This window comes from Emiliania huxleyi, assembly GCF_000372725.1.
Source record: "Emiliania huxleyi CCMP1516 unplaced genomic scaffold EMIHUscaffold_74, whole genome shotgun sequence".
NCBI lineage: Eukaryota > Haptophyta > Isochrysidales > Noelaerhabdaceae > Emiliania > Emiliania huxleyi.
Genome location: NW_005196456.1, coordinates 144590 through 166818, shown reverse-complemented (window position 1 = coordinate 166818; position 22229 = coordinate 144590). Strand labels below are relative to the sequence as shown.

Sequence of the window (22229 nt, the reverse complement as noted above, 5' to 3'; positions counted from 1 at the left end):
AGGCCCCGAATGCGGGCTGCTGCTTTGAGGTGTTAAAGGCTACGGGCGTCGAGATGCTTGAGGGCGCGTGTGCGCCGCGCACAAAGGCTGTTTGCGCCGCGCTACTCGCCGCGGCCGCGCCTGTGACACCGGCTCCAAACGCGCCGAGCTTTGCTGCCTGCGGCGCGGGCTTGGCTCCAAAGGAAGTGGGGAAGGCTGAATCCCCGCCGAAGGCTGAGGGTCGGCCAAAGGCACCGCCGACGGCCGAGGTCCCGCCGAACGACCCGAAGCCCGACGTCGGGAAGAAGCCGGGTTGGGTGCATGAATGTGGACACGTCCTGCCCGCGTCCGTGCCCGGTCAGAGTCCAAAGTATTTTTTCTGGTTTATTTGTTTTAGGTGTGTGTATTGTTGGCAAATCAAGACACAGCTCACACAGAATCACAGCGGGAGGAAAGCGGCGAGTCGCAATTCCTGGGGTCCTATTTTTTCTGCTTTGATCCAGACCGATCTGTTATCTCTTACCAGAAAAGCTAGAGAATCCCGTGCCCAGTGCCGTGCGAAAAAGAAAGAAAGAAAACACACAACCCAAGGGAGAGTGCCGTGCGAGCTTTCGAAAAAACTGAGGCGCGAATTCTTTTTCTAAAGCGCTTCTGCATGTGCCCGCTGTGACACGCTCGACCCTTCGATGCAGTCCATTCGACGAGCTGTGAGGATTGGCACGGGCGTCAAGTCTGACGTCGGCAAGGGCCTCGTTGCAGACCAGGCGGGCTTCACGGGCGGCGCGGCACCGAGCGCTGCCGACGCGAGGCTCAGAACCAAGGCGAAGTGGGCCAACATCGTTGCGGCGCTGACGATGGCGTGTGTCGCCTTTGAGCACCTCTTCACCGGCCAAGGGCAAGGCGCCGACCACTGCAACCCGCTGCTGCTGCGGACGGTGATGGGCTGGCTCGGCGTGCTTGGCACTCTCGTTCTGGGTGCCGAGCTCGGTCTCTCCGCCGTCTTGAGGAACATCCAGGTGCTGCAGCACCGATCCGGCCGCGCCTTTCTCCTCCTCATGTGCGGCACCATCGGAATGGCGGCCGCGCCGGTCGAGCTGCCGATGGCGGCAACAGGCTACGCGTACACCGAGGGCGCCTTCGTCGTCTCGATGCAGTACAGCTTCCTCATCGCGGGCGCTCTCTGCCTGCTGGCCGCTGGCTACTCGATCAATGCCTCGCTCTCCCTCTCCCTGCCCCGCCTCGCGGCCAAGGTCCACGGGCATATCAAGCCGGCCGATGAGGCGGCCCTGCTAGAGGAAGGGGCTCGCCAGCAGCCCGCCGCCGCTGCCGCGCAGGCCGGCGCGCCAGGACCAGCCGACGGCGAATCGCCGGCGGCGGCGACGGAAGACTCTCCGGCGACGCAGCGAGGCGCGGAGATGCAGCAGGCGAGCGTGTGAGCCGTGCTGGGGGAAGTGCGATCTCAGCACTGACGGACATTTTTGTCTGTGTTGTGTGCGATCTCAGCAGTAAGAAGGCGTCCTATTTTTCTTTTTCTCGCGATGTACTCTCAGGCTGTGACATATTGTTTTCGATTTGCCGATGTATGCAGATGGAGGTGCGGAGCCCCGGGTACTCTTTAGCTGTACTCGTCTAGGCAGGGGTTGGCTTGAGTGCAGCTCCATCACCGCCGACGGCGCTGCCTTTGCCTGGGGCGAGGGCCAATTTGGCTGCCTGGGCCACGGAGAGGACATGTCGAACCAGCTGCTGCCCAAGAAGATCGAGGTGTGGGCGCTGCGGGGATAGTTTGAGGTGTCGGAGGCTCTGTAAAGGGTGTGGATGATGAGTGGACCGAAATCGGAGGACGCGACCCACTTCGCCACAGACGGTCCCGCGCCTCGCCGCTATAACGGCCGCACCGCGACCGCAGCTCGTGTGCCGCGTGTGCGGCCGTCTTTGTCCGGAGTGAATACTCCAACGCGCGTCGGTGGCGGCTTCCTCCAACCTGCGCCGCGCTCGGCGAACCTCGACAGCGCCTTGGGTGGCATGCGGCTCTTTGCGACAGAAGCCTGGAGAGCAGCTCCTCTGCTGCTCACACGCTCTGCACAGTTGGCACAGCCTACCGTGCGGCTGCCACAGCTGTGACAGCGATGGGCTCGCCCTCACTGGGGCCCCCAGTCACTTGTGCTGCGGCTTGATGTGTGAGCGACACTGCTCGGCGACTGCCGGCACACTGTGAGACCATGGGTGTGAGGTTAAACCACGCTACCAGCGCTTGGTCACATCGGCCCTGAGGTCTGCGGTAGGTAGACATTCTACCTCCCATCTAACCGCGCCTACCCTTTCTTGGGTAATGGGTAGACCTTTCACACCCACCGAGGTCATTACCTCTAACTAGTTCGTGCGTCCTGCTATCGCCCGCCTGCTTTCGTTGCATCCTCTCAGTGTGGTTTATGGTTTGCTAGACCCATGAGACCAGCCACGCCGCGCCCTCGGGCGCCTCCACCGCCGCCCTCAGCCACGCCGCTACGACCGTCGGAGACGTCAACTCCGCCGTCACAAGGTCAGATCCTTCTCCTCTGTTGTGATGACAAGACTTGTCTACGGCTCTACTGGCTGGAGCCGCGAGCAGGAGGGCCCGGCGCACAACCCCCCTCTTTTAAGTTTTATTTTGCGCTCCGGAGGGGGTACAAGTACACACGTTCACTCAGCTGTTCAAGAACATGGCGAGGAACTCGGCCACCTGCTGCGGGTCGCGCAGCCAGAGCTCGGCCGCCGTGCTCCGCCGGAGCGGCGCCTCGGCGCGCACGACGATCGGGATGCCGCGCCCGCCGCGCAGTTCGGCGAAGGCGTCCTCGTCGGAGACGTCGTCGCCGATGAAGATCGGCATCGCCGTCGCCTTGCGCGAGTCTGCGCCGCTCGGTAGGCCGAGCATCTCGCACATGCACTTGATGAGCCAGCCCATCGCCTTGCCCTTGTGCCAGTGGATCTGCGGCCGCACCTCGATGACGTGGATGCCCGCGGTGCGCGTCAGCAGCGGCTGCTCCTCGAGCAGCCCGTTCACCACCGCGTCGACGGCGGGCAGGTCGGCGGCGGACACGTTGCGCGTGTGCACGCTCGCCACGAACTTGTTGTCCTCGATCTGCACCCCGGGGATGGGGGCGAGCTTGGCGTGCAGCACCTCGAGCGCGCGCCGGACCTCGGGCAGGAGCTGCGCCGCCACCGTGTAGTTGAGCTGCGAGCCGTTCGGGCCGCGGATCTCGAAGCCGTGCGACCCCGCGTAGTAGACGCCGGGCACGTCCACCCACGCCTGCTCATAGTTGTGGACTAGTGACCACTGATCACTCGTGAGCAGCAGGCGCTGTACGCCCCGCCCCGCCTGCAGCTTCTCGACGGCGCGGCCCGAGACGATGGCGGTCGGGTGGCGGTCCGAGAGCTGCTGCAGCAGCGCGGCAACGCCGTCGGGGAGGCGCGCGGCGGCGGGGTTTGTCACGATCGGGGCGAGGGTGCCGTCGTAGTCGAGGCAGAAGGCGGGCGTCAGGCAGCGCTTGAGGCGCGACTGGATGCGCAGCAGCTGCGCGCGCTCCATCGCGTTCGGCAGCCGCGGCTCAGCTGCCTCGTCCGCCGCGCCGCCCGCCGCCAGCACAACCTCGTCGCCGCCGCCGCCCGAGGCGAGCCGCGAGAGGAGGGCCTGCTCACAGCCTGAGCGTGAAGAGGCGCCGTTCACAGCTGGCGGCCGAGGCGAGCCGCGGGAGGAGGGCCGTCACGTCGGCCTGCGAGGTGTAGTAGCGCGCCTGCGCCGACCGGTCGCCACGCGTGATAAGAATCGCGAGAGAATGATCGTCACACTAATGACCGCATGGCAACAATCATTCTCATGGCCTGCGTCGACCGGTTGCCAAGCGTCGCCGTGAAGCAGCCTCCCGCCCCGACGGCGAGCAGCTGGCTCCCCGCGTCCTCCTGCTCGCGGCTAGACGTGTGAAGAGACGCTATTCACAGCCACACGCCCTCCGCCCTGTCCCAAGGCGCTCCTCGTCTCCGCCCGCCAGACCGCCCAACACCGGCGCCTCACCGGCACCGCCGCCGCCGCGCCCGGCCGCGGCGCCGCTGCTCGAGGCGATGAAGTGTTTTGCGAGCTCCTCGGCGTGCGGGTCGCCTGTTCACAGCCTCTCGCTGTGAAGAGACGCCGTGGAGCCGTGCGGTGGCCTCGGAGTGCGCCGTCTGCGAGCAAGCCGCCCTCCTCCTCCTCCTCCTCCCCCCCCCCCGCCTCGCCGCCCTCGCCCGACCCCACGGCCCCCGCCTCCTCCACCTCCTCCGCCTCCGACCCTTCGCTCTGGTGGAGCTTGGCGAAGATGTCCTCGTCGCGGCTGCTGAAGTTGCCAACGCAAAGCACAAAGTCGAAGAGCGGCGTCTCCTCCTCCTCACCGCCCGCGCCGGCGGCGCCCTCCCCCTCCGCCTCCTCTGGCGACACACCGGTGAGGGCCTCCTCGGACGTGAGCTGGTGCCTGTTCACGGCACGACCTGTGAAGAGACTGCACGGGCGAGGTCCTGCCTCCGACGTGAGGCGTGTTGCATCAGCCCGAGGCCCGAGGAGGAGCCGTGCGGCCTCACCTACGGGACGGGTCTCGGACATGTCCTGGACGTGTCGCTGGAGATGTCACCGAGCCGAGCGGGCTCACCTCCACCGCCGCCGCGTCCCACAGAACCTCGACGGGCGCGTTGGAGAGGGTCTTCTCGAGCGACTCGACCAGGTTCGACGCGTGCTGCGCACCGAGCGGCCCGTTGGCGGCGCTCTCGTAGCTCCAGCGGATGGTGCGGTCGCGCCGCTCGACCCGCGACTCCGGCGTCCGCTCCTCAAAGTAGCACATCATCTCCTCCACCTGCTTCAAGCCGCGTCCCGTCTCGCACACCCTCGGGCAGCCTCGGGCGATCTCGGACAACCTCGGACAATCTCCCCCCCCCAAACCACCCCGCCTGCTCCAGCCATGACGCCTCCTGCGCCGCCTGCGAAGTCAGCTCCCAGCTGCCGCCGCCCCGCCGCGCGTACACGCCGTTCTCGGCCAGACCCCACAGCCGCACCGCCTGCGCGGCGCTCAAGCCCTCCCCCGCGGCGGCGGCGGCGGATGGCCGTGGCTTGGCGGCGGCGCCGCTGCTGCCGTCGGCGCCGTGCGGCGAGGGCCCGGTGACGTCGGAGATGAGTCGGTTCATGTCGGCGCGCGTGCGGCCGGACACTAGCAGCACCTGGCTCCGAGGTCGGCCGAGGCCGAGGTCGGTCGAGAGTGTCCGAGAGTGGCGCGAGACGAGCAGCACCGCGGCCAAATCTCGGCCAAATCTCGGCCAAATCTCGACCAAGCCCCTCTCGGCGCATCTCGGCTAGTCAGCGCCGTCGTCGTCTCATCGAGGAGCAGCGCGCGCAACGCCGCCACCTGCTGCGGCGGCAAGTGCGCCTCGCCCTCGGCAGCCTAGTTGCTTCATTGGCCGCTGATGAATGGGTCAGTGAACATGGCGGCAAGTGCGCCTCGCCCGCCAGCAGCCTCGGAGGCCGCCGGCAGCAGCATGCCGCCCACACCGAGCACGAGAAGCCGGCGAGAGGCGGAGCGGTAGGCGGAGGCAACCTCGCCGAGCGGGAGCGGCACCTGTTCACGGCTGGAGGTGTGAAGAGGCGGCTCGGAGCGAGGGGCAGCCACCAGCGCCGAGAGCGGGAGTGGTACCGCTGGCGCCGAGAGGGCGCTGGCGGGCTGCGAGTCTGCGAGCTGCGAGACAAACGCCTGCAGGAAGGTTCGGAGAAGTTCGGAGAAGCTTCGGAGAAGGCTCGTAGAGAAGGAGTCTGCGGGCTGCGGGGCGAGCGCCTGCGCCCACGCCTGCGAGGTGAACTTGGAGACGTACTGGTCCGCGTACGCGTGCAGCACCTAATGAGTTAATCAGTTCATTGTACTCAGTTTATAACTTGGAGACGGACTGGTCCGCGTGCGCGTGCAGCACCTGACTCATGGACGGACCATTCAGCCCGATGAAGGAATGAGTGCTTCGGCGTGCGCGTGCAGCACCCCCCGCTGCTCGGCCGACATCGAGAGGGCGAGGTGGAAGCCGCGGGCGAGCTCGCGAGTGTCGTAAGGGTTGACTCGCACGCAGCCCGCGCCGAGCGCCTGCGCGGCAGTGGCAACATGCTGATCAGTGGCTCATGCACCCGTGGTCAATTAATAGCTAGTTAATCAGTGGCATCATGCCGATCAGTGGCGATCTCAGAGGCTGTCTTGGCGGCGCTCCACCGCCGGTGCCGGTGCCCGCGGTCAGCCGGCCTCACGCACACGCACACACACACACACGAAGGGCAACGCGCGATCTCAGAGGGGGGCTGGAAGCCGCAGGCTGTGTCTGTGCCAGAGTCGGACAGGCGGTGTGCCGGCCCCTCGAGCGCCTGCGCGGCGCCTGCAAACTCGGAGAGCACCAGCACGCCCTTGGCGGCCTGCTGGCAAGCGACGTACTCGTAGGCCACGAGGTTCATGCCTAGCCGGTTGATGGACAGCCTGGGTCAACCAAGCAGCCGGTGCAGGCGTACCCGGCGGGGGCGAGGCGCGAGCCGTCGCGCAGCGAGGAGACGACGCACGCGGCGGAGGTGTGGTAGAGCGCGGCGAGCTCGGCAAAGTCGACAGACTTGTCGAGGTACTGGACGGGCGCGTAGCCGGGCGAGCCGAAGCGGCCGTTGATGCGACCGACGAGCTCGTGCGCCGCGGCGCGCAGCTTTTGGTACTCTGGCACCTGCGCCATCGGCACACCGGAGGGTCAGCCCCACCGCCGGCAGGGCGTCGACTCGGTGGACTCAAGCAGTGCCGCGTGGGTGCGCGGGCTGGCGACCATAGGCGCCGCTCGGAATGCACGGGTCTGCACTCCGGCAGCTGCACTCCGGGCGGGGGCACTCGGGCGCACGTCGGTGCGCGTGGGGACGGCGATCTGCAGCAGCACGACGCGGCCGACGTACTGCGGGTGCGTCTCGAGCAGCGTCTCCATCGCGAGGAGCTTGTGCGGGATGCCTGCTCGGCCATTCGGTGTCGACTAACTGATGTCACCAATCACCCAAGTCGATGGCGAGGAGCTTGTGATGCCTACTCGCTTCTCACTCCCGCTTCGGCCAGCGGGGACGCGTCTCCCTCGCTCGCTCCTCGCGCGACGAAGCCTTTGATGTAGTCGACTCTGTCCACGCCGAGCAGGACCTGAGGCCGCACACACCCGGCCGAACCAGTCAGTACCACTACGACTAGCCGCAGTCGAGCCGGCCGACGCTGCGCGGCACCGACACGCCCGCGTACTGCCGCTGCAGCTCGAGCACGCGGCCCTTGACCTCGGCGGCGTCGAGCGCGCGCCGGAACCGGTCCGGGTCGATCCCGATCGGGAAAGCGTCCACCCGCACCGAGTGGCGCATCGTGCCGCCGCCGCCGCCGCCGCCGCCGGCCGCGGGAAGAGGCATGTCCCACGCGATGCCTCGCGACTCGAGGGACAGCTCCGACCCCATCAGCTGCGTGCACGCGTGCAAGAAGTGGCGCGAGTAGTCGTAGATGTGGAAGCCGAGCAGGTCGGCGGCAAGGAGCCCGCTCAGGATCTCCTTGCGCATCGGCAGCGTGCGGAAGACCTCGAGCGACGGGAAGGGCGTGTGCAGGAACCAGCCGATCCGCAGCCGCGGCTGCCGCGCACGCAGCAGCCCAGGCAGCAGCATCAGGTGGTAGTCGTGCACCCAGACCTGTTCACGGCCGCAGCTGTGAAGAGACGCCCGCAGCGTCGGTGCAGCCAGTGCACCCAGACCAGGTCGTTGGGCCGTGCCACCCTCGCCACGGCGGCGGCGAAGTGGCCGTTGACGGCCTGGTACGCCTCCCACTGCGCGTGGAAGCCGGAGCGCAGGTCGGTCTTGATGTCCGGCCTGCGGGTGAAGGTTCCGGGAAGGGTCCGAGAAGGGTCCGGCGGTCCGGAGGGGTGAGGTGTGTGAGCGTGGCGGGCATGCGCGAGACGACGTAGTGGAAGAGCGGCCAGAGCACGTCGTTGCAGAAGCCCGCGTAGTGCAGCCGCGCCTCCTCCTTGGTGAGGAAGACAGGCACGCACCCGCGCCTGCGCAGCTGTCATCTGCTCTCAGGGCCAGGTGCAGAGCTAGGTGCAGAGCTACTGCCGCTGTGAGGGGGCGGCGCCAACGCCGCTCTTGGGGAGGGAGACCGGCTCGCAAGCCGAGGAGTCCTCGCAGAGCCGCCGCCGAGGCTGCATCTCTCGGCTGAATCTCGGTCGAATCTCGCGCCTCCAGAGCGTCCTCCGTATCTGCTCCCTCTCGGCCGCGGTCGTGTCGTCGATCTCGGCCCACCCGACCCAGATCATGCGCATGCCGCGCACGCCGAGGAGGGCGGAGACCATCCCTCCCGGCGAGATGGAGTAGAGCAGCTCGCCGTTGTCTCCGCGCTGCACCCGCACCGGCAGCCGGTTCGCGACGACTACGACGCGCGGCGCCCGCTGTGCGAGCCAGAGTCGGTCGAGGTAGGCGGCCTGCCGCTCGCGCAGCTGGCGGTTCAGCGCGACAATCTGGCCGATCACAGAGCCCTCACGAGCGACGCTGGCGCTGCCGCCCACTGCATCGCCGACGCCAGCTCCGCCGCCGCCGCCGCCGCCGCCGCCGCCGCCGCGAGCGTCCTGGAGGTGACGAAGCACAGCCTTTTGCCGGTCCGTGACCGTGCTGCGGCCACCACCTCCACCAACCGCACGGCTGCTCGCACTAGCGGCCAGGAGCAGCACGAGCAGTGCCGAGAGCAGTGCCGAGCGGTTCGACATGCCGGCGAAGAAGAATTTATGTTATGGAGAGAGATTGCGAAGAGAAAGGAAGAGGCGGACGCACAAGGGTGGGCGATGGCTAGACCCCTCTCCTTAAAATCCCTGTGTGGTGGCGGCGTGCCGTTCTCCCATCCCTCCTTTGGGTTGTCCGTTTTCTTTCTTTCTTTTATGTCTGCTCTATTGATTTAGTTATTATGCGACAGGCAAGGCGCGGGCGACGGCTTCTGCAGAAGCCGTCGCCCCCACCACAGGAGCAGTCACACCACTCCCATTCCGGCGCCCACCACCCTACCCCACCCAAGAAGAATTACCGCCCCGGCGGGCTGCAAAGCGTTCCGTCCATCTTATCTTTCTTGCAATTAAAAAAATGCCCGTCAGGTGCACGATTCTCATCGACGGAGAGCGTGTTATCATCCTTAGTCGGCCGGCCGGCCGCATGGCCGCAAACACCGTGTGTCTCGCGCCTTGCGACACCGAATGGCGGCTTCGCTCCTCTCGCACGGACTTCCATCTTGGGCTTGCAGCCCCGCGCTTGGACTACCTGAAGGTTGGGTTGCCAGCCCAGACAGCCCCTCCACTCGATGCTTCGGCATCCCTCCCGAGCTTTCGCCCTCCCTGAGTGGCTGTGTGGAGCTGTGCGCTGCTCGAGGGTCAACACCAGCGTGCATTCGGTCGGCTGCGGAGAACGATGTTGCGAGCACGCTCATCGGAGATGGCGTGCCGGCCTGGCTCGGCCTCTACCAGCATGACACGAGCCGAGAGCCTGTAGAGGGGTGGGGTCGGTGCGTGGACGGCGATGCGCCGAACTTCACGAACTGGGCGGCTGGGGAGCCGGACGACCACACCCTTCATTCCCCTCAAGATTGTGCTGTCATGCCCCATCCAGGGAAAGAAAGCAAGTGGGGAGACAGGGCATGCAGTGGGGGGAGTTACGCCTGCCTGTGCGCTGGCCCGTCGAACGTCTCGGACAACTTCGAACAGGACCTCGTAAAGCTCGAGGCCGACCTGGAGGCGAGGTTGCACGAAGTCCGGGCCGCAGTGTCAAAGCTGTACGCCATCGCTACCGTGATCGCCCTGCTGCCTACGCTGCTGGTGGTCGGACTAACCCTTCTCCAGCTGGCCATCAATCAGCGAACACGTATTGGAGTCGCGATGACCAGCACGCACGAGCAGCAGGCCTCAGCATGGATGGCGCGATGGCTCCTCCAGGCGCGTCGCTCGGCGGTACGGCGGCGGCTGCAGGTGAGCGGCGCGATGGGGCAGATCGGGTGGGCGCTCGTCGTGTACGGGATCTTGCCAGTCGCTATGAGCATCGCGGGGACCCCGATCGACAAGGTTGTGGGAGAAAAGGACTTCTGGCGTATCCCGGTGGTGGTGGGGTTCTTCCTCGGCCTGCTCGCCCTCTTCCCCACCGATGAGCGCGCGATTCGCACTATATGCACCGTCTTCCTCGCCTTCTACCTTGGTCTCGCTTACCTGTATGCCCATGGCTGCATCGAGATTGCCAATCCCTCCGTTCCCTCCGTGTCCCACCGTTCGCAGTGCCAAAGGTTCTTTCTGCCTAAGATCGTGGTGCACCTCAGTGCGGCCGCGGCGCTCGTCGCCACACTGCCATGTGGCGGCTGCAAACGCCTACCAGTCATGCAGCCACGCCAAGCACTCCAACGCATGTGGGCGGTCTTGCGCCTCAGCTCCGCCTGTGATGGGATGCTTTACGTTGGCTTCTTTTCAGCTGTGCTAGCCGACCACCCAGATTGGTCTGGTGCGGGGCTACTATCCGTACGTTCGGCTTGGGCTGGTGACATCATATTCGGTGCCGTCTCTATAGCTATCGCCGCCCTTGCAACTCCTGCTAATCGCGGCCGGGTGACTCGCTGGCTTGGGCGTCTCGGTAGCCGCGGTAGTGAGGCGGAGGAGGCGGCAGCCATCGCGATGCTCCTCGGCCGTGCCAATCCGGAAAGAGCGCTCGCTGCCGCAGAGGCGCTCTTCCGCTGCCTGCCTGCGAGCCAACTCACTGCCGATGATCTCGCTGATTCCGGGGCCACTGGCTCGAGACGAGCCTCGCCTGCTTCGATGTCCGCGGTGACTGCCTTCGACCTTGCAGCGAAATCGATTCCGGCGCGGCTGGGCGAGGTCACTGCGTTCTTGAGCCACAGCTGGAAGGACGAGGAAGAGATCCCCGGCGCCAAGTACACGGCGATAGCACAATGGGCTCATTGCCAACGGCGCAAAACGGGGCACGAACCCACGCTGTGGCTGGTGCGCGCTTGCCCGGCAAAGGTACACGAGGCGCACCAACACCGGTCTCTACCCGCCCCCCCCCCCCCCCCCCCCTTCACAGGACAAGGCCTGCATTGACCAGACCAACATTGACCAAGCGCTCACGTGCCTGCCAATCTTTCTCGCCGGCTGCCAGAGGCTGCTCGTTGTGGCGGGGCCGACCTTCTGCCGCCGCCTCTGGGTGAGAGTGCCCGCTATAACACTGCCGCCGCCGTCACACAATCTTCCGCGCACGCCCGCTGCTTGATCTCTAATAATGTAGGACTGAGCGGCCTCCCCCACCACCCCACCCTTAAGTGTTTGCTCGAGATCTTCACGTTCCTCCGCATGGGGGGCTCCGTCGAGCGGATCGAGGTCCTATTCATTGCCGACCCGCTCAAGGATCCAGCCCAAGCGCAGGCGGAGCTCACGGCAACGTTTGAGAACTTCGACGCGGCCAAGGCAGAGTGCTTCTTACCCAAGGACCGCGAGCGGCTTCTGGCGGTGATCGAAGCGGGCTTTGGGGACGTTCGTGAATTCAACAAGATCGTGCGCCGAATCTTCGCGGGGCGCCAAACCAGTCAGGCAGTATAAGAGCAGCATGTCCTCAAGCCGTCCAGCTTCATGTTAGTACGGGCGGTGTGCGCTGCGTACTACTAGGCAGTGTCGTGCACCGGGCACCCGTCAAACGAGTAACGTGACTGGCGGACGGCGCCCGTGCGCACACGGCGCCTCCCCGCGTGTCAGTACTTGTGTCAGTGGGGCAAGGGTCGCCCCCCCTTGCCCCACCACTTTGTGTGTGTGGAGACGTTTACCTTACCTTACCTTACCTGTCAGTGCTGTCACCTCTGACTCGGTCTCGGACGCTCTCTGTCTCTCCGCCCACTCGCACTCCGTCGAGCCCTCACTCTTTGCCGCGGGCGCGGCATTTGCCGCGGGCGCGGCATACCGCATACCGCTCAGCCCGTTAGTAGACAGATACCACAGGCTCGCGAAAATAAATGGGCGCAAGAATAGGGGCTCTCGACCGACACGACGCGCGAATCTGACAGGCTGGACACTGTATGCTGTGCATGTAACACACCCAGATGCGCATGAACTACTCTACTGTGGGGACCCCATTCTCGCGATGGGCGAGAGCGAGAGGGAGATGGGGACTTGGATGGGGAAGAGGCGAACCGAATCCTAGGCTGCTAGGAAGGGAGGAAGGAGCCGGCCTCGAGCGAGCGAGCTGCCGCGCGAGACCTTCGCACTTTCTCATTGCAAGACGCCGCTGCGCCGTCTTTCGGCCGCAGGCTCGGCTGCAAGGCCGGGTGTGGGCTCGGCTGCAGCCTCGGCGGCGCACGGCCCTCTCTCGGGCGGTAGCCGTGCGCGCATCATGCAGAGGAGCGGCTGGTAGACCGCCTCCGCGGCGCGTGTCGACCAAGTAAAGTCGAGATGCGCGAAATCGACCTGTGCGAGGAGAGAGGAGAGGTCGTTGGCGTGTGTGTGTGTGTGTGTGTGTGTGTGTGTGTGTGTGTGTGTGTGTGTGTGTGTGTGTGTGTGTGTGTGTGTGTGTGTGTGTGTGTGTGTGTGTGTGTGTGTGTGTGTGAGGGAGAGAGCGAGAGCGAGAGAGGTGGTGGTGGTGGTGGTGGTGGTGGAGGCAGAGAGAGGCAGCAGTGGGGAGAGGGAGAGGCTGCAGCGTGTGTGTTCACCTCCGCGTGGTGCACCACCCTCCCCGTCGGCGCGAGCGCCTACGGGACACGGCGTATGGACATGTCACGGACGCGTCAGGTGCCGCGGGCGGGTGCCGCCGTCGGCGCGATCGCCTCTTGCAGCCGCGCCACGTCCGCCGGAGTGGCGAGCGAGTCGCGCGCGCCCGACCACATCGCGACGGGCACCTTGAAGCCCGCCGCAAGCGGGAAGTCCGGCGGCCGCGTCGCGTTGTACCGCCGCGCGTTCTCCGCCTAGCCCCGACCAGGTGCAGATACTGTGCCTCGGGCCCTTCTCGGACCCTTCTTGGACACTTCTCCGACCCTCAGCACCATCTTTCTGCATCTCGGTCACATCTCTGCAGCCCCTCGGCTGCGTCTCGGCTATATCTCCGCCTCGTCGCCATAGTCGAACCGGCGAAAGTGGCCGTCGCGGATGCCCTGCATGAAGTGGGCCAGGTTCTTGGCCGACGTGCCGGCGGGCGTGTGCGCCAGCTGCACGGGCAGGTGGGTCAGGTTGAGGTTGTCACTCGCCCCGGTCACCAAGTCGAGCACGCCGTCGCACAGCAGCGGCACCTGTTCACACCTCCCCGCCGTGAGAGGCGCCGTTCACGGAGTGGCGGAGCAGTCGCACCGCCGCCGCACCCAGCTGCACAGCGGCGACGAGAAGCCTGCGCCACGACGGACGAGGCGGTGGCGGGAGGAGCGAGAGGAGGAGGAGGAGGCGAGAGGAGGCGAGAGGAGCGAGAAGAGGAGGAGGCGAGAGGTGGTGGGAGGTGGCGAGAGGTGGTGGGAGGAGGCGAGAGGAGGAGGCGAGAGGAGGTGGCAAGGAGAAGTGATGAGAGGCGGGGGGAGGTGGCTAGAGGTGGCGAGGGCAGGTTGCAAGAGGGGGCGAGGCGTGCCGTTGAGGCGCGAGCCGGGCAGCAGCTCGGTCAGGCCGAGCCACGAAGCGAGGCCGTCCACGTGGTTCGCCGCCATTCCGCTCACCTGCGGACGTGGCGTGGGCGTGGCGCGGGCGTGTCGCGGACGTGTCGCGGGGCGTTTCTCACGCGATCTCGGGTGATCTCGGGAGTGTCTCACCACGGGCGAGTCGATCCCGGAGAGGAAAGCGACCGGCGCGAGGGCGCCGAAGAGAGCGACTGCCTCCGCCACCTACCGGGAAGGTTCCGAGGAGCTTCCGGCCAGGTTCCGAGGAGGTTCCGAAGAGAAAACGGATGCAGCCACGCCTCGGCGTTCTCAGCGAGCGAGAAGCCCGCGAAGCCCTGCATCGTCCCTTCCGAGTGGCCGATGAAGCCAATCGACCTCGCGGGCAGCCGAAGCCTTGTAGAGACGCTGCCCTTGCCGCCGCCGCCACCACCATCCCCGCCGCCGCCACCGCCATCATCACCGCCGCCGCCGCTGCCACCACCACCGCTGCCACCATCGCCGCCGCGAGCACCACCGCCGCCGCCTCCTCCTCCGCCGCCTGCGGCCGCTGCCTCCGCAGCGCGGTGCTCGAGGACGTAGCGCAGTGTGGCGGGCAGGTCTGCCGTCGCCTATGGGACATGGCGTGGACATGTCGTGGACGCGTCCCTGCCGGCCGCAGGCAGGTCCGCCCGCCGTCGCCATGTCTTCAAAGGTAAAGTCCCAGAACGCCGCGTCGGCGTCGGGGTCGAGGCGGGTGTGGTTGCGCGAGTAGACGTTCCCTGCGTGCGGGCGCGCAGCTGTGAGTTCCAGGACAGTGCGGTGCACACGGACGGCGGTGGGACGTGCGGCGAGGCTGGAGGCGAGGGAAGGCGCAGCGAGGAGGAGGCGAGGGCAGGCGCAGCGAGGGGAGGCGCGGCGGACCGCGATTGTTGCCGAGCCAGACGTCGTAGCCGGCATCGCTGGCGAGGAGGGCGAGCGACTGGTTCTTGTGGTAGTTGGATACCCAGGCAAAGGATGAATCGAGCAGGGCGTGCTGCAGCACCAGCGGCGGGCTCCGGGCGAGCCGAGCGGCGGACTTCTCGCCACGAGGAAGCAGGCGGAAGAGGCCGAGTATGTACCCGTCGGGCGTGGTCGCGTAGTGGCGCTCGAGCCCGTAGCCCTTGTGCACGACCACTTCCATTCCGCAGAACGGATAGCACGATGGCACCCGCTCCTCCAGCTGCTCAGAGGCGTCAGACACCTCAGAAGGCGGCGAAGCCTGCGCGACGAGCACGATGAGCGCGAGGCTGGCGCACACGAGGCCGAGACGGCGCGAGACTGCGAGCTGCCAGGATGGCTGCTGCGGGACGATCATAGGTCGACTTCAGCGTGTCGTTGCAGGAGTGGTTCGTCCTTGTGTCCCGCCCCGAGCCTGACTGTTCTTCACCTTTCTACAGAAAAAAAGGGTTGCTTGATTGCGAAACCATGCAGTGGATGCAGCTCGATCAAAACGGCGACGCCAACAGCTGGTCCCTGGGCGAGCCTCGCCCAGGATGAGGTGCGAGCCATGATGCTCGACTATCAGCGTGCACCAAGTCGCTCACATTCCGTGAGTTCGTCAACGGGCCGAACTCTCCAAGTCGACGGCGATCTCGAACTCCGACAACTGGACCGGTGCACCAGCCACGGAGGACGATGGCTCCCTCGACGACATCCCTTCATCGACGGACGCCTTCACCGCCGCCGGCCCTGGGCCATCCAGCGCGGCCTCCGACGGCCTGCACGTGATCGAGGTACAGAAACGGTGGCTGCCGCAGCTCACACCCTAATCTATCTGCCTTAGGCACGGAGCCAACGGAGCCATCGCGCATGCCCGCATCGCGTGCGGCTCCGAGGTCTCCCGCCAAGACCGGCTCGGCGCGGCGCGTGGCCGCACGCCGCCGTTGAAAAGGCGATAGGAGAGGGGAGAGCGCCGGCCACATCGAGCGAGCGCTGACGTGTAAGGTGTCTGCGCTGCTCCGGTGTGTGTGGGATTATGCCTCCCCCCATCTGTGCGGCGAGGTGTTTGCGGTGGGTGCGAAGGCCGATCGTGCGCGATAGCCTCCCATTGTGCGTGGTGTGTCGGTGTGTCGGTCGTCCGGAGCGTGTGGCGGCGCCGTTGCATGCAGCGACTCTGCTCACGTGCCACGACTGCTTTGACTGACTTATGAGTGCTGATGGATGATCTCCGACAACCCAAAACCAAAATGAAAATGCGGAGTGGCCCCACTTTGGCGTGCAGATCCTGCGTCTCTCACTGCCCGAACAACAGAGGCGGGTCCGCCGCTGGCGAGGTACTTCCAGCCTGCTGTGGGAACAGCTGACGCAGTCTCGCCGAGGCTCGCCCCAGCAGGCGTGACCTGCCTCAGCAGTGCCAGGTCGGCCTGACTCGGCGCTCGATTCAGCCTCCGAGGCCCGGCATCTGGCCAGTGGGTGCACTGGACAGACTCGTGGAGGTGGTGGCAAAAAGTCCGACGCGACGCGTCCACCCGACTGCGCGGCTTGACGGCTGTCGTGCTGCGGGCACGACAGCCGTCAAGCTCTTGCCGCCGTACCGGTCGGCTGGAGACGCGCGCGCGCGACTCCCAGGGCAGTCTTTGGCATGGCCTCGCCTGCCTGCGCACCCGTGCGTGCATGTCGCGCGCAAACATGGTCCTGCGCGTTGGCGCTGCCCACCATTGCGCCATTGCGCGCATGTGGACACGACCGTCGGTGACCACAGCAGCGTGTGCGTCTTGTGATGTACATGTATTTTAGCTCTAAAACTCGCCCGGCGAACACCGACTGCGAGAGAGGGATCGCACGCGCGTGGCGCGCCAGCAGCAGCCCGGGGGGAGGGCGCGCTCTCTCTCTGCCTCTGCGCAGAGCTCTGGGCAAGTGCGTGTGAGGCGCGCAGAGCGCGCGTCCGTTGCACGGTCCGACTAGGGCACCAATCGGCGCCGAACGCGCGCGCCAGAGCGGGCTGGGGTCGCTCGGTACATGCCCTGGCGCGCGCCAGGACGGCTGCCGAGGGCCTGCGGCAGGGGACGAGGGTGAGCTTCAAGCACCAGAAAGGACCTCACCGCCTGGGGGGATCTGCTCTGGGGTGACAGGGGATGGTTGGGTATGCGTGGCTACGTGTGCTATTGTGTGCTACTGGAGATCTGGGACCCTTCTCGGGCCCTCTCGAGCTCTGGCGCAGCGCCGCGCTGCAGGCTGTGCGAGTGGTGTGACGGCGCGCCTCTCGGTGGTTGGGCGTAGGTCGTGCCGTTGGAGGCCCGGAGCCGCGGCGGCGAGTCGCGCATATTCGTCGCCGGCGCGCGCGCCGGCTGTGAACAAACGTAGTCGAGAGGGGACGCACGCACGCGCCCCTTGAAACGAGGCTCGGCCGTCCCACAGACTTGACGAGGCGAGACACGCCTCTCGGGTTGACTCGGCCAGACAAAAACCCCGAGAGGCGTGGGAGTACCTTGCCAGGTCCGCCGCAGGTCCCCCACTAGTGTCGAGAAATGCCGCTGCTGCTGCTGCTGCACGCGGCCCTCGCGACGCACGCCACTTGCCGCCGGGCAGCGTTCAGGGTGGCTGCGCTGCTGCCCGCTTCGCTCCTTCTGCCTGCCTCCGCCGCCGGAGAGGTGGAGCGGCTTCGCAGCGCTGACGGCCTCATCCGCGAGCTCAAGTCGCAGTGGTCAGATCTGACCATTGACTGCCGTTACGGCGAGATGCGGCGCGAACTCCTCTCGGCCGAGAACAAAGAGCGGCTGCTGGCGGAGGCGTCGAGCACGTCCAAGAGCGGCACAACCGTCACCGTGTGCAAAAGCTCGGGCGTTCAGGTTGCTCTCCTTCCCTCCATCTCTCTCTCTCTCTCTCTCTCTCTCTCTCTCTCTCTCTCTCTCTCTCTCTCTCTCTCTCTCTCTCTCTCTCTCTCTCTCTCTCTCTCTCTCTCTCTCTCTCTTCCCTCTCTCTCTCTCCGCAAGCCCGTCCCGCCACCCGCCGCCGTTCATTCCCGCCGTCCATCGCCGCAGGTGCGCAAGGTGCTCGGCACGACGGCAGAGTCGTCGCTCAGCAGGATGGGCGCGCTCCTCGAGAGGTAAGATATAGCAGAGATCTGGCCGAGATCTGGCCGAGATCTGGCCGAGATCGCGTCCCGATGGCCGGCGCTACCACTCGAGCAGACGCGGTGCCCTCCCCCACGCAGGCCCGCGTTGCTGCAGCGCGTGCCTGAGGACAGCCTCGAGGCGTACCAGGCGGCGGGCGAGCAGCTCCCATTCATTGATTCATTGATTCATTGATTCATTGATTCATTGATTCATTCATTACGATACCAGGCGGCGAGCGAGCAGATGCAGCAGGCCCGCGGCCCCCTAGCACAGCCCTCCACTGCAAAGCCCTCGTCTGCACAGCCGTGCCGCCGCCGCCGCCGCCTCGCCGCCGCCGCCACCCTCGCCGCCGCCCCCACCGCCACCTCTTTGGCCGCTGCGCCCTGCCGCTGCAGGCGCTTGCCGCGGCCGACGGCGCCGCGTACCTGGCGGGCAACGACTACTCTGCTCAAACCACATTCAGGAGAGGCGAGAGCACAGACACGCCGAACCTCGACGCCGCCTTCCAGAGCGTGAGCGAGGCGCAGCAGGCCCTCGCCAGGATCCTCGAGATCGTGCAGGCCGGCGGGTGAGCGTTCGGTGGAGCCGCCACATGGCCTCGGCGCCTGTGGCGCATTGGAGTTTGTTGATGTTTGTTCCCGCCCCCATGTGCTCTAGAAACAAAAGGACTGCAGCGCTGACAAAAAGGAGACTCCAAAATCGTCGCTAGTCGGGTCATGAGTTGAGGCGTTTTGTTCGTCAACAAGACCACATAGACATACACGATACACGGGGGAAGGACCGTTGATCACTTGTAGTGAGCGTCGAGCTGCAGCTGGTGGTTCGACACCGAGTTTGAAAGGTCTGTTTCTCTACGTCTCTCTTCACAGGAAAATCCTGTGAAGAAAAGCGGTTAAAAACAGAAACCTTTTCCGTCTCGGTCTTAGCCATCGGTACTCCGAAATCGTGCTACTCGTATCCAAGTAGCACGCAGCCGTGTCCCGAAGGTGTCCCATCCCAAATTCGTGCTGAGTTGACGGAAATCGGAGGACGCGACCCACTTCGCCACAGACGGTCCCGCGCCTCGCCGCTATGACGGGGACACACCCCGCACCGTCCGCTGTGTCCCCGTCTTTGTCCGGAGTGAAAAGTCCAACGCGCTCGTCGGTGACGGTGTCCTCCAACCTGCGCCGCGCTCGGCGAACCTCGACAGCGCCTTCGGTGGCATGCAGCTCTTTGCGTCAGAAGCCTGGAGAGCAGCTCCTCGGCTGCTCACACGCTCTGCACAGTTGACACAGCCTACTGTGCGGCTACCACAGCTGTCACAGCGATGGGCTCGCTCTCACTGGCCCTCAGTCACTTGTGCTGCGGCTTGTGTGAGCGACACTGCTCGGCGACTGCCGGCACACTGTGAGACCATGGGTGTGAGGTAAAACTACGCTACCAGCGCTTGGTCACATCAGCCCTGAGGTCAGATCCTTCTCCTCTGTTGATGGTAACACTTGTCTACTCGCTGGAGCCGAGCAGGAGGGCTTGGCACACAACCCCTCGCCCTGTGCAACTCAGGGTCCTTCCCCTTTAAGAGATTTTTAGCATTTGTTTGTGCCCCTTTAATGAGCACATACACTGAAGCGTGAAAAGGGAGAAAGTGCACAACGCACAGTTCTGGTATCTGGAGTTGACGACGCTCACGAAGCGGCGCGAGCGAGCCGAGATGCCCACTTGACTTTCAGCGTCGTGTGTACGGCGGTGAACGAATCTTCGGAGGATGGGGCAGTCATCACTGCCGCGCTCACTGGGTTCGAGAGATTTGTGCGAGAAATTGTGGGTTGAGCGAGAGCTTGCGTCGGAGTCGTTCCTCCGCTCCCACCTGTCGAGTGCAAACTGCAGTTCCTTGGTGCTTGGAGTCAAGGACAAGGTACCAGACGCCATCAACCTGCCCTGCGCCCTGAGCAAAGTCGAGGGCCTTGCCCCTCTCGGCCCGGCAGCGGCCCTGGCGTCTTGCATTCTTCTTTGCGTTTGACGGCTTCTTCTTGCCGCCTCCATGGGTGCCACCCGCTCCATTGCCGCTCAAGTGCCCGCGCGGGGCAGCAAGGGGCGCGCCACCAATTTGGCTACAATGGGAGGGGCGGCCAACTTGCTCGTCCGGGCTCTCACACTCTCTCTCTCTCTCGGCATGCACATGTGCATGTGCTGTCGCATGACAAACTAAGGCGACGTTCGGCGGGCTCAAGCAAATACCTGCCACACGCGGCGGGCCACCATGCGCCTCGCGTCTCTCGCCCTCGCCCTCCTCGTCGCGCGCGTCAACGCCTTTTCGAGCACGCCTCAGCCGCCGCCCTGCGAGCCCATCTCGATGACCCTCGTGACTGTCGACTTCACTGCCAACTGGGCCGCCGCCTCTCAGCTCGGCACCTTTGCCGGCACAGCCTGGACGGGAATGAAGTGGCTCCTCAAGACGTCCGAGGGAGTGGCGCACGAGTTTGAGCACCCCGTCGCAACGGGGTCGAACTTCCCCTGCGGCGCACCCTCCATTTTTGCGGTGGACTATCCGCTGCCCGAGCCGGACTGCGAGTGCGGCCTGCAGAACACTTACCACGAAGCGGTGGAGCTCGAGTGCGGCGTCGAGTACACCATCGAGACAACGCCCGTGAGCGACACCACCGCCTCGTTTGCCACCAAGGATAACGGGCTCTGCCCACTATGGTACTTTGTGCCCACCGCCAACCTCGAACAACTGCGAGAGGGCATCGGTGTCACACCGACACTTGCGCACGTGGGTTATGAAGGTATGCACTGTTGAGAGCCTCTCCCGTCCCGCTCTGCAGTCATGCAGTGCGAAAACAGCGACTTCCAGCTCGAGGGAGACGCGGGCGGCCCAAAGACAACGGCCTACTTTGAGGGCGCCGCGATCTCGCAGGCTGCCGTGGAAGGCATCGGCGCGCTGTGCAGCTCCGATTACACGAGCACCTTCACCGTCGAAAATGGCGCGCCATCGCACACGCACATCTCCTGGTCGCACGCCTTCCCCTCTCGCATCCCGATCCGGCCTGACATCCGCACACGCACATCTCCTGGTCGCACGCCTTCCCCTCTCGCATCCCGATCCGGCCTGACAGGTGTCGCGACCATGGTCGTTCCGGGCCACCATCCAGGCGTGAAAAAAAACACTAGGCGAAGCCGCCCGCCCCCGGGGAACTTTAACACTACAGCCGTACATCTTCCTCCCCAGGCGGCACAAGCGCCTTCCCGCGTTGCGACGCGCAGCGCCCCTCCCTCGTGCCGGGTCTCATCGACTTCTACGCCGACAGCACGGCGGCGCCACCCCCTGCCATCCAAGCGATGATCAACAGCTACAACTCCACCTCGCGGCGCGCGCTGTCGCCGGCAACCGACACGTGCTGAGGTGCAAGGTCGGAGGGCCTCTGGCAATGGGGAAAAGATTGTTTCAGAACCCTGGTGAGCACCGACGTCCGACGCGACCGGCCGACCGGCGAGACTCAAGACACAAAAAAGAGAGTCACTTCTCGTGACACCTGTGATGTGTTGACCTGACACGTGAGGAGGAGCCTTGCGCACTTATATACACGGTGCGAAACCGAAAGTTTAATGATTAATCACAACGCTCGGCCCGAGAGCGACGCCCAGACATACCTTTCACCTTGTGTAGCGCTTCTGGGCCCGCAGCCGCAGGCGCTCTCTCCGTTTTGTCAAGATTCTGTGCGCGCCGGTTCGATCTTCTGTGCGCATATGTGGTCGCGTATGCCCTATTCCGCCGTTCAGCGTTCAGCTCTGCCGCCCCATCCAACGCGGCCCGCTCTGGAAGAAGTCGGCGAGGCAGGCCTAGAGACTCGCTTAGTGTGGTGTGATCACACGGAGGGCGTGAGCGCCCATCTTGTGCCGTGTACTCAGAGAGCACCGCGTGAGTGCGAGGGCTACGGATCCTTGAGGGGTTGGGCGTCTCGAGGTGCCACTCGGGTGGCCGGGACCCCGTACCCCGTACTCCGTCGAGGTGCGGGGAGAGATAGCCAAGAGATATAGCGAGACATAGCCGAGGTGTAGCCGAGGTGTAGCCGAGGCGCACCACCTCCCGCTTCCTCTTCCCGCCCTGCGCCGCCGCGCTGTCGGGCATGGTCTCGGGCGTGGTCTCGTCGCCGGCGTCCTCGCGCGTGTGCGCGCCTGCGGGCGAGTGGAAGCGGTGGCGCGCAAAGGCTGGGGACACATGGGAAGGGGAGGGTGTGCGGTTCATTGAGTTGGCAGGGAGGAGGCGGAGGTGGGGGGAGGAGCGGAGCGGAGAAGAGAGGAGAGGAGAGGAGAGGAGAGAGCAGAGAGCAGAGGAAAGGAGAGGAAAGGAGAGGAGAGATGAGGTGATGAGGAGAGAGGAGGAGAGGGGAGAGAGGAGGAGAGGAGAGAGGAGGAGAGAGGAGAGAAGGGAGAGTGCTGATCTCGGCCGAGCTCGCGGTGATCTCGGCTGAGCTCGCGCACCGGCCGCGGCCGCGTCGGCTGCAGTAGCGGCCCACGGTGCGTTGGTCTCGCCTGCGCG

The 22229-nt window shown here is 65.5% G+C and overlaps 7 protein-coding genes across 7 annotated transcripts in view; 3 read left to right on the top strand and 4 right to left on the bottom strand.

Moving 5' to 3' along the window:
• Positions 1–665: 665 nt before the first annotated feature.
• Positions 666–2618, top strand: EMIHUDRAFT_453091 (hypothetical protein; the record flags this gene model as incomplete). Its single annotated transcript, XM_005760728.1, has 4 exons — positions 666–1409; positions 1530–1559; positions 2421–2518; positions 2588–2618. 4 exons carry the CDS (start codon positions 666–668, stop codon positions 2616–2618), a joined length of 903 nt encoding a protein of 300 aa, XP_005760785.1.
• Positions 2619–2662: 44 nt separating this feature from the next.
• EMIHUDRAFT_68198 (putative trehalose-6-phosphate phosphatase) lies at positions 2663–3544 on the bottom strand (the record flags this gene model as incomplete). Its single annotated transcript, XM_005760727.1, has 2 exons — positions 2663–3265; positions 3323–3544. 2 exons carry the CDS (start codon positions 3542–3544, stop codon positions 2663–2665), a joined length of 825 nt encoding a protein of 274 aa, XP_005760784.1.
• Positions 3545–6361: 2817 nt separating this feature from the next.
• On the bottom strand, positions 6362–8433 carry EMIHUDRAFT_40729 (hypothetical protein; the record flags this gene model as incomplete). The annotated part of the gene is made up of 8 exons (XM_005760726.1): positions 6362–6482; positions 6563–6714; positions 6883–7008; positions 7125–7166; positions 7247–7690; positions 7753–7854; positions 7956–8015; positions 8134–8433. Coding segments are annotated over 8 exons (1347 nt in total), but the record flags the coding sequence as incomplete, so codon positions are not given.
• A 2501-nt stretch (positions 8434–10934) lies between these two features.
• Positions 10935–11656, top strand: EMIHUDRAFT_358867 (hypothetical protein; the record flags this gene model as incomplete). Its single annotated transcript, XM_005760725.1, has 3 exons — positions 10935–11016; positions 11099–11217; positions 11334–11656. Coding segments are annotated over 3 exons (243 nt in total), but the record flags the coding sequence as incomplete, so codon positions are not given.
• A 163-nt stretch (positions 11657–11819) lies between these two features.
• Positions 11820–15004, bottom strand: EMIHUDRAFT_438299 (hypothetical protein). Its single transcript, XM_005760724.1, has 10 exons — positions 14535–15004; positions 14313–14392; positions 13934–14242; positions 13788–13859; positions 13610–13694; positions 13353–13378; positions 13104–13283; positions 12825–12962; positions 12711–12749; positions 11820–12468 (listed from the first exon to the last, which is right to left on the bottom strand). Exons 1-10 carry the CDS (start codon positions 14965–14967, stop codon positions 12274–12276), a joined length of 1557 nt encoding a protein of 518 aa, XP_005760781.1. The 5' UTR covers positions 14968–15004; the 3' UTR covers positions 11820–12273.
• A 2115-nt stretch (positions 15005–17119) lies between these two features.
• On the top strand, positions 17120–18279 carry EMIHUDRAFT_106065 (hypothetical protein; the record flags this gene model as incomplete). The annotated part of the gene is made up of 3 exons (XM_005760723.1): positions 17120–17440; positions 17633–17641; positions 18103–18279. The coding sequence occupies 3 exons, from the start codon at positions 17120–17122 to the stop codon at positions 18277–18279; spliced, it is 507 nt and encodes a 168-aa protein (XP_005760780.1).
• A 3193-nt stretch (positions 18280–21472) lies between these two features.
• EMIHUDRAFT_453087 (hypothetical protein) overlaps positions 21473–22229 on the bottom strand; it is a gene marked incomplete at its 3' end in the record, with an annotated part of 3482 nt that continues 2725 nt past the window's right edge. Inside the window, exons 5-6 of the mRNA XM_005760722.1 lie at positions 21774–21865; positions 21473–21529 (exon numbers count right to left, since the gene is read on the bottom strand). Coding sequence (XP_005760779.1) covers positions 21473–21529; positions 21774–21865 — 149 coding nt within the window. The remainder of the gene's footprint in view (positions 21530–21773; positions 21866–22229) is intronic.